The sequence below is a fragment of the Notamacropus eugenii genome, chromosome 3, assembly GCF_028372415.1.
Source record: "Notamacropus eugenii isolate mMacEug1 chromosome 3, mMacEug1.pri_v2, whole genome shotgun sequence".
In the NCBI taxonomy this organism is placed as follows: domain Eukaryota; kingdom Metazoa; phylum Chordata; class Mammalia; order Diprotodontia; family Macropodidae; genus Notamacropus; species Notamacropus eugenii.
Window position 1 is genome coordinate 260,525,873 of NC_092874.1, and position 12,273 is coordinate 260,538,145.

The window sequence follows — 12,273 nt, forward strand, 5'->3', positions numbered from 1 at the left end:
CATTTGATCCTCACAGGAATCCTTAGAGGTAGGTGTTATTATCTCCATTTTACAGGTGCGTAAACTAGGGCAAGTTAAGTATATTACCCAGGTTCACACTATCCACTGTACCATTTACCTGCCTCTTTAAAGTCGATAGGTATCCTAAGACCACTTAAGTTAACACATCCTTCCCTTTTGACCAGATATATTTCTATGTAGAGAGGAGGATATCTACATCTACCTGAACTAAGGGCTACCATATATCTTTACTATGTTTAAAAGAACTCTTGATTTACTGATTATTTTTTGGAACCCTGTTTCTTATGTTCCATGGTCTGAGTTGGCATACAGTTTGGATGACTGAAGTAAACCTCTTTTTGTTAACTACTTAATGGCGTACAAGTTCCTCATTTTGTCCCAATACTGAACCTAAATTAACAGGGTGCTAGCAACAGGGCCATCCCAAATAGAGACAAAAGATATGGGATCTGAGTGTAAGTCTTGTCACTTACTACCATTGTAACCATTTGTTAATTGCTCCAACTCCTTGAGCCTCAGTTTCTTCCTCTGTAAAATGGTAGTCATAATACCTATTTCACTTAAAACATGTCTTAGTCCATGATTATTGGGCTGAATCCTCCAACTCCTCCCCATCACCTTTCTCACTCAGGCAACTCCTCCATCTCTACATCATCTCTTCCTGTTGTTGGTACCTGCTTCCCCTCGAACCTCCATTTGAGTAAACACATAAGCCTGCCATACTCATTTCAAATCTGGTTCAGCCTATGACTCTCTGGGTTTCTTCTCCATCCACGGTTACCTTTCTCTTCTCCCCGAAGACATCTTCAGATTCCTTTTATGGGTCATCTTTCTTCATTAGCATGCAAGTACCTGGAAGGCAGAAACTATCATTTTACTTAGTTTGTATCTATATTCTCAGGGCTTAGCACAGTGCCTGATACACAGTAAGAATATGACAGATGTTGTATGTATGTATGTATGATCTAGTTATCTATCTTCTTTCGATCTTTCTGTCTATAAAACTATGAATGTTTGCATATGTATATATGTATATGTATATGTATGTATATATGTATATGTGTATCTATATATATGTATGCATAAGTGTGTATGTATATGTAGCTACCTTACTGCCTTCCTTATTGGAAGAATCAAATGAAATAATGGTTCATCATCATGAAATGTTGTATAACTATATTTTCCATTCACTAAAAGTTTCTGGTATAATATACAGAATGGTAGTCTTGGAGTCAGGAAAGCCAAAGTTCACTTCTCATGTCTGATGCATTACCTGTGTCATCACAGGAAACTCACTTTGGGTTTAAATGAACCCTTTAAGACATTGTACAGGATTAGGATCCCAAAAGACTTATCCTACAGAATTAGGATCCCCAAAGGTCTGGACAAATTAGAATATTGTGCAAGATTTAAGAAGAGTAAATCAAATATGGATTAATATGTCTTACAGAGGTTTAAAGACTGACTTCACAAATACTAGATAGGGAAAAATATCATTAAATATCAATTATGGTCAACAATTAATTTTGTGTGAAAAATATCTGGAAGGATTAGTGAACTTGAAGCTCAATATGAGTCAACAGTTTGATATAACAGCTAAAAAGACAAATTTGTTATTGTTTTCCACAAAGAATCATCATACCTCGTGATAATGATAGCTAGCATTTAAATAGTATTTTAAGATTTGCAAGGCCTTATACAAATATTTCTTTTTTTTTTTTTTTTTTGCTTACAACAATCCTGGGAGGTGGGTGCTCTTTCATACCCATTTTACAAATAAGGAAACTGAATTATGTAGAAGTTAAGTGATTTGCCCAGGGTCCCATATCTAGTATGTATCTGAGACAGGATTTGAACTCAAGTCTTGCTGACTCCAGACCCAGCACTCTTATCCATTGTGCCCTCTAGCTGTCTAAGATGGTAGCACTGCTGTGTTTTGCTCTGGTCAGACCATCTGATTATATCTGGAGCATAGAGTTCAGTTCTGGGTTCCACATTTGTGTAAAAGCAAGGATTCTGATATACATGAAAGAGGAGTGTTGCTAGGACAGGTTCTTAGATCTGCATTTCCAAAAGGAAAGGCACTTTTGAGGGGTCAACAGTCACATTTATCAAGCACATGTATCATTCACTTAGTTCAGGGGAAAAGTCAGCACCCTGAACTTCAGAGGAAATACAGAGAAATCAGAATCAACAGACAGGCTTCCAAGTGTCTGACATACATCCCAGATTGGCAGATAACTGTCTGACCATGCATACATAGTGATCAGAGAGGGAAGCACCAACATCAGAGTTTTCAAAGCCAGGGGGCTCCTTAGTGATTGCCCAGAGTCTCATCTGGCCAAACAAACACTTCCAATCATTAAGCCCCAAAGTAAAACCGCACCCTCAGAATACTTAAACATTTTGTAAAAGTATATAATTTATTTATTTGTCAGTTCTCTACATTCACTTCCTCAAGAATTTGAATTCAAAATTTTCTTGCCATCTCTCCCCACCCCAGGACAGCTTGCACCCCATCCACCCCTTCCTCCAGTCTGTCCTCCCTTCTACTACCCACCCTTCTTCCATCCCCCTCCCCCTCTATTTTCCTGTAGGGAAAGACAGATTTCTATACTCTATTGCCCATATATCTTAATTTCCAGTTGCATGCTAAAACAAGTTTTAAGTTTCAGTACCAAAGCCTTGAGTTCCATATTCTCTCTCTCCCTCCCCACCCACCCCCATTGAGAAAACAAACAATTCAATATAGGTCAAACATGTGTAACAGTGCAAAGCGTTTTCATAAGTCATGTTGTAAAAGACTAATCACATTTCCCTCTATCCTATCCTGCCCTCAACCTATTCCATTCTGTCTCCTAACCAACAACAATGCTTGCTTCTGATTATCCCCTTCCCTAATTTGCTGTCCCTTGTATTATCTTCCCTCTCCTTTCCCCTTCCTCCCTGCCTTCCTTCAGGGTAAAATAGATTTCTATATCCAACTGAGTGTGTGTTATTCCTCCTTAAGCCAAATCCCATGACAGCAAGGTTCACTCATTTCTTTTCATTCCTCTCTCTTCCCCTTCATTGTAAAAGCTCTTTCTTCCCTCTTCCATGTGAGATGATTCACTACATTCCACCTCTCCCTTTCTCCTACTCCCAGTACATTCCATTCAACTGTAAATTTTATTTTTTTTTAGGTATTCTCCCTTCACATTCAGCTCATCTTGTGCTCTCTGTCTATGTATATACATACATACATACATATACACATACACACCCATATATACATACATACACATACATCCATGTACATATATATACACATATACAATAAAACATACATATGTACCCATACATGCCTACATATAACTACCCTAATACTGAAAATGTTCTCATGAGTTACAAATAATGAATTTCCATGTAGGAATATAAACAGTTCAACTTTAATGAGCTCCATAAAGCTTCTCTTTCCGGTTTACCTTTTCATGTTTCTCCTGATTCTTGTATTTGAAAGTCAAATTTCCTATTCTGCTCTGGTCTTTTCAACAACAATACTTGGAAGTCCTCTATTTCAATGGAATTCCATTTTCCCCTAAAGTATTATACTCAGTTTGGCTGGGTAAGTGATTCTTGATTTTAATCCTATATCCTTTGACTTTTGGAATATCATATTCTGATCCCTTAGTGTAGAAGCTGTCAAATCCTGTGATTGTATTTTCACAGTACTTGAATTGTTTCTTTCTGACTGCTTGCAATATTTCTTCTTGACCTAGGAACTCTGAATTTTGCTAGGAGTTTTCCCTTTGGCTTGTCTTTCAGGAGGTGATTGGTGAATTCTTTCCATTTCTATTTTACTCTCTTGTTCTAGAACATCAGGGCAGTTTTCCTTGATAATTTCTTGGAAGATGATATTGTGGCTCTTTTTTTGATCATAGTTTTCTGGTAGTCCAATAATTTTTAAATTATCTCTCCAGGATCTATTTTCCAGGTCAGTTTTTTCCAATGAGATATTTCACATTGTCTTCTATCTTTTCATTCTTTTGGTTTTGCTTTATAGTTTCTTGGTTTCTCATAAAGTCATTACCTTCTATCTGCTGCATCCTAATTTTTAAAGAATTATTTTCTTCAGTGATCTTTTGAACCTCCTTTTCCATATGACCAACTCTGCTTTATAAAACATTCTTCTCCTCTGGCTTTTTGGACCTCTTTTGTCATTTGGTTTAGCCTATTTTTTACAGTGTTCTTTTCTTTAGCATTTTTTGGGGTCTCCTTTAGCAAGCAGTTGATTCACTTTTCATGATTTTCTTACATTGCTCCCATTTCTCTTCCCGATTTTTCCTCCACCTTTCTTATTTTATTTGCAAAATCCTTTTTGAGCTCTTCCATGATCTGAGACCATTACATTTTTTTTGGAGGCTTGTGATGTAGAAGCCTTGACTTTGATGTCTTCCTCTGATGGTATGCTTTGATCTTCCTTATTCTAAAGGAAGAAAGAAAATACCTTTTCACCAAGAAAGTAGCTTTCTATAGTCTTATTTTTTTCCCTTTTTGGGGCATTTTCTAGCCAGTTACTTGCCTTTTGAGTCCTTTGTCAAGTGGAGGGTATACTCTAGGGACATGTAAGTTCTCAGTTCCTCCAAGGTGGCACAACCAAAAGAGAGGAGTTACTCCTCTCCTGGCTTGCACTCTGGTCTGTGAACAACCACAAGCACTCTTTTCTCCCTTGGAAATGAAAGTAGGATTCCCTGTCCATAGCCACCACCAGCTCTACCTCAACAGTGCTCCTCCTTACCCCTGAACCTCCACTCAGGGCTGAGATCCAGATCAGCTGTTGGATTCCCCCAGGATCTTTAGACCAGGGCTCCAAAAGTGACTATTGCTGCCCTGGGACTGGGACTTGGACCAGACCACATTCCCCTCTCACCCAGGTGAAAGAGCTTTCTTACTGGTCTTTGAAGCTGTCTTTGACGCTGTGGATTGAGAAATCCTACCCATGATTCTGCAACCTGAAGCCTGCTCCATTCTCGTCCATGCTGTGCCACATCGCCAAGGCTGGGCTGTGTTCTGCTCTGAGCCCAGTGCAATAGACATTTGCTGTTAGCCTTCCAGATTGTCTTGGGCTGGGAATCTGTTTCACTCTGTTATTTTTTGACTTTTGCTGCTCTAGAATTTGTTTAGAGTTGTCTTTTACAGGTATTATATGGGCCATGGGGAGAGAGCTAGAGGAGGTCTGTCCTTCCTATTTATATATTTTTTAGAGCCAGAGGGGATCACAACCCTTGAGAGCCAGTGCCTCATTAGAAACTTTACAAAAGGAGTGGGCCTTCCTAAAGATCTTCCCAGGTCCATTAATGGATGGGGAAGATCTTCTTTAATTACATTATTCAATCAGAGGCACCTGATTATACTAAAACAATGATGATGACCATCCATTCTAGTAAAGATACATGGCATATGAGGAACAGTTGAAAAAAACTGGGAATCATCAGCCAGAAAAAGAAAATACAATACAATGGGGAATACAATAACACTCTTCAAGTATTTGAAGGACTATCCTAGGGAAGAAAGATTAGACTTGATCTGTTTGACTCTACAGGGCAAAACAATGAGGTGTGAGGAAAAATTGCAAAGAGATAAATTTTGACACACATGGAAGAAACATTTTTTAAAATTAGATGGGGATAGAGGTGGTACCAGTGACTTAGGGAGCATCCACATGAGGATTTGCTTTCTTTCAATGCAGACTAGCCCCTTCTCTGCAATTTACTGTCTAGATCAGAGCTATCCAAAAGTCATACTAGTTACCTTAGGAGGTAATGGCTTCCTTCTGGGTGGCAGTATTCAAAGAGTGAATGATCACTGGTTAAGTGCATAGTATGAGCTGCACTACATGACTGCTGAGATCCCTTCTAATTCTGGATTTTTTGTGATTCTGTGATACTCAGTTATCAACAGGTTGGGTTCTGCATTGGATAAGAGAACATTTCCCACATGGATGAAATCACAGACTATTCATATGATCTTTTGCAAGAGTAACATTGCTAAAAAATGGAAGGAAAGTAAAAAACATGAATGCTGATACATTGAACCTATGGGAAACAGGGGGTTAGGTTACTGCAACCACAAAAACTGTAATATTTCACTAGCAATTGCTGAAAATACACTTTTCTGCACACAATTGTTTAGAATAAGACATTAATTCTAATAGCATGCACTTTCCCTAACACAATAACAATGAAATAACCTATAAAATGCTTACCCAAAATAAAATTAGTAATATGCAAAACGCTTTTTTCTCACTAGCAATTTCTTAGAATTTTGTGACCTTTGTGCTAATATCTCAATAAAAAATTGATTTCAGACAATACTATACTGCTGTAAGCTTCTATAAGTTGACTGTCTTCTGAAAACCAAGGGAGAGGTGGCAGCTGTTCCGTAGCTGTTGTTGGAAGTGTTTAGTAGCTGTTGTAAGATGCCAGGACTAATGAGGTCCCAATATCACCTCTGACACTCAACGCATGGGAAGCTCTTTACAATGGTGGGGTGAAGAAGACCAGTGAAACCTAGTAGGACACCAATCACTCCATCAGCTTGTATACATCAAGCCTTTCACTGTTTTCCTCCAACTGTGTGTAGCCAGGAATATGCATAGCTGCCAATGTGAAAGTGAAAATGAATTCTAAAAATTGTGAAAGTTAAAATGTGAATGTTGGGGATTGACCATATGTGCAAGGCTCTATGCTAGGTGGATGCAGAGGAATAAAACTGTAACATGATAGCCCCTACCCTGAAAGAGAGTCTAGGAGGGGAAATACTTAAGAAGTTAAAATTCTCAAAACATTATGTTTAATAACAATATTATTATGATGACCATTATAACCACCTTTGTAATCCCTACAAAATTTAGCAGTGATTAATAGATGAATGGATATAGTCATCATATATTTTCAAGTTTTTCTAATGACTAAATCTTGAGATATCTTAACATTAATTTATTTGAAAAGAGGAATTTGTGAGGGAGTACTTACATGCAGAATCACCTATTATCTACATAGCCATTCATCTCTGTGCTCTGAAGTTTTATATTGTTTGTATGGTTTTAAAATCCTTCCAGAAATTCAGGAGTTCAAGTAAAGCCAGAGGTAGGGATCTATATGAAGCAAGATCTCATTCAATTCTGGCTTATTGTGAACCATTAAAACATGCTAGTACTAAAAGTTCTATTAAAACAAACAAACTAAAAGCTTATGGACTTCACCATTTCTCTCTCTCCATAATTGTTATTATTGAAAAAGAGAAGAAGAATATGGAACATTCATATGGAACTTTAAGGTTTGCAACATTACATTTAAGAAACAGCATTTCTTGTCCACATAGTGGATAGAGAATGAGCTTTGAAGACTTGAGTCTATATTCTGCATCTGATGCAGATAACACCATGGAACCCTGGACAAATCATGTGAACTCTCAGTGTCCTAGGCAACTTTCTAAGGTACCACTGCTTTCTAAGGTTTGCACTACTAGGAGGAACTTCTAGAACAGCAGTTCCCTATTACAATAAAATCAAAGTTCAGGAAGACCAAGTTTTGAAGAAAATATCCCCATAAATATATGAAAATATTGACTGAAACAGGAGTGATCATTGACAGGTACAAAATTGATCTAGGTCACACTAAGATAATTACTATACTAAATATGTTCTATATTTATTATTTTACAAATGTTCTGTTATTTTAACCTGTCTCATCATTGGCTAATAATATGTATATTGTGATACACATGTATTATAAGTCTGTACAAAGTTTGATAGAAGATATCTTGGTGACATTTTTGTTAAAGATACTTTCTAAACTTATTGTTTTGTTTTTGTATTCCTGTTCCTTACGTTTCACAGCTTAAATTAGCATATGTAATTTTAGTTATTGGTTGATTTTCTTTACTTCTTCTTTCCCATGAACCCACAGTTTGAGGCAAAGGTACCTATGTGTAGAGATTGTGACTATTCAGGGTAAGACACATCAGATATTTCAGATATATAGGGAGTCTATATATCTGACCCAGAAATCAAAAGCAACATTGTCTTCCGACCCAACAAAAAATTTCTAGGAGCAGTTTTTGTATAAGCAAATAATTGGGGGCAAAAGTAGACTCATTCATATTGAAGATGATTAAACAAATTATAGAATGAGTGTAATGAAATATTATTATTGTACATGAATATAGCGTAGTATTTCTGTGCCATAAGAAGTGATGGATATGAAGAATACCGAAAGGCACAAGAAGCCTTATATGAACTGATCAGAGTGAAATGAGCAGAAGCAGGAGTACAACGTACATGACTGCAATGTTGTAGCCAAGTTTGGCCCCAAAGAAGAGATTTTTTAAAAATGCTCCTTCCTGTCTTTTAAAAGGTTGGGAACTATGAGTAACAAACATTGCATATGCTGAAGTATATTACCTAGGTGAAGAGAGAGCTATTCTCCTTTTCTTTTGCTTTTTTACTGTTTGTTAGAGGGGTAACAGGCATTTTGGGTAGAGACAGGGGGAGAGAAGGGAGAGGGAGGAAAAGAGAGAGAGAGAAACAAAAGTCATGGAAAATCAAAACATTAGAGTATTGTTTTTAAAGACAAAGGGAATCTAACTGACCAACTTCAAAAAGTTGTATGGGATCAGTGCCTGGTTTTGAAGTAGATATCCTTTTTCTATATGAAAATTTTTGACAAAGAACTAAACCACATGCTTGGGGGATTAGACTAGAGGTAAAATTTTCTTATATTCTTAACAATAATGATTTACTTGCACAGCTACATGAGCCTAGCTATTAAAATTTATCTTAAATTCACTTAGTAATCATCCTCTTGTAGCTTTTTCTTATTTTAAATCACGTTTACTACACTTAAGCAGGAATATGTTTCCTACAAATGTTTGATGAAATGTGTTTATATCTGTCACTACATTGAAATATAAGAATCTATAAAATCTTTTTCAGAACATGAACCGTTTGTGTTATCTTCATGTGCTGCTTGGTGAGATACATTTGCTTATGAGACTTTGCAGCTTTTTACCAACAAACAGATTATTTTCAAGTGTTTAAAGTAATAGTCCAATTCACAGTTTCTTAATTTTCTACTCCTTTGCCTGCTAACACCTGAAGGGTCACCTGAGAACTCTCTATTTTAAACTTGCATCTATTAATAATTTAGCACAATGATAGCTCTTAATAATGCTGGAAGAAGATGTGATGAATCTTCCATCCCAAGGCTGAGTCATCCCTGGTTCAATGTAAATGAAGAATTACTTTTAGCCTTAGTAGCTAACTCTTTCTTTGGGTTTTGGTGCTCCTTCTTTTGTTTCTTTTGCCTAAGAACCTTTACATTTTAAGGGAAATGAAAAATAAGGAGTACTTAGTCCGTTTGAAGTCAGATATAATACATTATCCCTCAAAGGAAAAGATATGGATGAATTGTGATTTGCTTCACTGAAATGAATAGCCACATTGGTCATGGAACTATTGAAGTACCAATTGACAAACCTAAGAAATAGCCTCTAAATCTCAGTCTTCTGAGCATGTCCCTTCATTTTAAGATATAACCACTTGATTTTTTTAAAATTTGATTTTGTCATGCTACTTAAAAAAATTCAAATGACTATGTAACTTTTTTCCCCTCTTTGATTTCTTAGTTCCCAGTGTTCCCAGAAATGTTACTTTATCTGATGTTCAAGCAACTAGTATAACTTTGACATGGGTAACACCAGATGCTATACTCGGCTACTTTCAAAACTACAAGATTACTATCCAACTAAGGTCTCCACAGTGCAGTGACTGGAATCCAGAGGAGTGCATCGAACACAATCAATATCACTACCTATATGAACCTGATCATCTTGAGGAGACCATACATGGACTGAAGAAATTCCGATGGTATCGATTCCAGGTAGCTGCTAGTACCAATGCCGGCTATGGCAATACTTCAAATTGGATTTCCACAAAAACTCTCCCTGGTCGTAAGTAAAGGCTTGGGCATGCTATAGTATTTTAATGCTGGTCTTTATTTTAGACAGCTGTGTACACATTGAGCACGTCCTCTGTTTAAAACATAGACATTAAGGTTTCTGCTGATGTTCTTTTCAAGGACACAAATTCTAAGTAGTTCTGCTTCTTCAAACCACAAAGAAAAAAAACCAACCACAAAAACCACCCTTTTTGTATGTCCTCACAGTCCTTGCTCAGTAACTTGAGTAATGAGTTCTTCCAGTTCTGCAGCTTAATCGAAGACTTTTGATCATAACACATCAATGAGTCATCCTTGTTCTTCTTGAACTAAAACAAGTCAGGAAATATCTGCACATGTTTAAAGAAGAAACCCTTATAATTCAGTCCACTTAAGCTACTCTTATTTTCAGAAAAATTTTCTGCCTCCATTGCCAACCCTCATTCATCACAGTTCACACTATGTATATGCTATATATATATAGCATATACATACATAGTATGTATGTACATAGTACATAGTATGAACTGGAAGGGAAAGCATCATTATTGTAGTAAAGAGGTACCAAACTCTTGGCTTACAAAACTCCCAGATCTAGTCAGAACTAGATTAAAATATAATTGGGAAATATTTAATAAAAATAAAATATATCATGTTAAGATAATGTTAAGTTTTAGTGTTCTGAGTCAATATGTGACAGTGGGGATGTGATTTTATTTGAGTTTGACGTGGCTGATATAGTAGATAGAATGCTGGAGAGGAAGTTAGGAAGACCAAGATTCAAATTCTACTTGAGACATATATGTATGCTGTATGAATCTCTATAAATCACTTACCCTCTCTATTGAAGGAGAATCCATAGAAGTTGGGGGTTGGGGCAGGGAAAGAACCAGGAAAAGCCTCTTGCAGAAAATGGTGTTTGAGCTATCTTGAAAGAAGGTAAGGATTTTAACAGTGAGGACTGAGTAGGGAGAGCATTTCAGGTATGGAGGAAGGCCAGTGCAAAGTCATGGAGATGAGAGACAGAGTGTCATGTCAGGAACAGCAAAGTAGTGTGGATCATCAAATATCTTGAGGGGAGAGAGAGAGAGAGAGAGAGAGAGAGAGAGAGAGAGAGAGAGAGAGAGAGAGAGAGAGAGAGAGAGAGAGACAGAGAGACAGAGAGACAGAGAGACAGAGAGACAGAGAGACAGAGAGACAGAGAGCAAGAGAGCAAGAGAGAACTGGAAAGACAGGAAGAAGTCAGCTTGCAAAGAGTTTTTTATAATAAAGTAGTATTTCTATTTTGTTCTTAAGATAATAGGGAGTCACTGTAAGTTTGCTGAGTAGGAAAGTGACATGGTCAGACCTTTGCTTTAAGAAAATCATTTCGATGACCATGTGGATGACAGATTAGAGCAGAGAAAGATTAGAGGTATGGGGACCAATTCAAAGGTTATTGCAATAGTATAAATAAAAGTTGATGAGGACCTTCACTAAGGTTGTAGCTGTTTGAAGAGACAGAGATTATACCAGAGGCAACTAAAGGTGGGGGCAGGGAAGGGCAAATAGAGTGAATAATTGAAAATGCCACATAGGTTGCAAGTTTGGTTGACTCGAATGATGGTAGGAGCACCCTTAATACCATAGGGAAGTTTGGAAAAGGTATGTTTTTAGGGGGAAAAAATATAATACGTTCTATTTTAGAAATACCATGTTAGAAATACCTATGGGAAATCCAGTTCATAATGTATAGACAGTTGTTTTTTCTTTATTTTTTTCTTTTTTTCTCCCAAATTCATTTATTTGTTTTCAATTTTCAACAATCACTTCGACAAATTTTAAATTTCCCCCCATCCCCCCCTAAAATTGCATGCAATCTTATATGAGCTCTACACATACATTCTTATTAAACACATTTTCACATATCATGTTGCATAGAAGAATTAAAATGAATGGGAGAAAGCATGAAACAACCTAAACAAATCCAAACATAACAAATGGCTTCATTCTGTGTTCTGACTCCATGGTTCTTTCTCTGGATGTGGATGGCATTTTGCATCATGAGTCCTTTGGGAATGTTGCATTGCTGTGAAAGGCTAAGTCTATCAGAAACAGTCCTTGCACCCTGTGACTGTTACTGCGCATAGTGTAGGCAGCTGTTGAAGTGGAACCTGGAGCCCAGGAATCAGACTAGAGCTGGATGTATGATCTAGGAGTCATCAGCATAGGAAGTATAATTGATTCATTAAGAGAGGCAATAGGACAAGGGGCAAGGCATTTGAGAGGAGAGGAA

General features: G+C 37.0%; 1 protein-coding gene across 4 annotated transcripts in view; it reads left to right on the top strand.

The window, feature by feature from the left end:
- The window catches only part of PTPRQ (protein tyrosine phosphatase receptor type Q), a 315,483-nt gene that overhangs the window by 197,479 nt on the left and 105,731 nt on the right, over window positions 1-12,273 (top strand). For all 4 annotated transcript variants that reach the window (XM_072655471.1, XM_072655472.1, XM_072655473.1 and 1 more), the window contains one exon: window positions 9,688-10,011. In XM_072655471.1, the coding sequence (XP_072511572.1) occupies window positions 9,688-10,011 (324 nt within the window). The remainder of the gene's footprint in view (window positions 1-9,687; window positions 10,012-12,273) is intronic.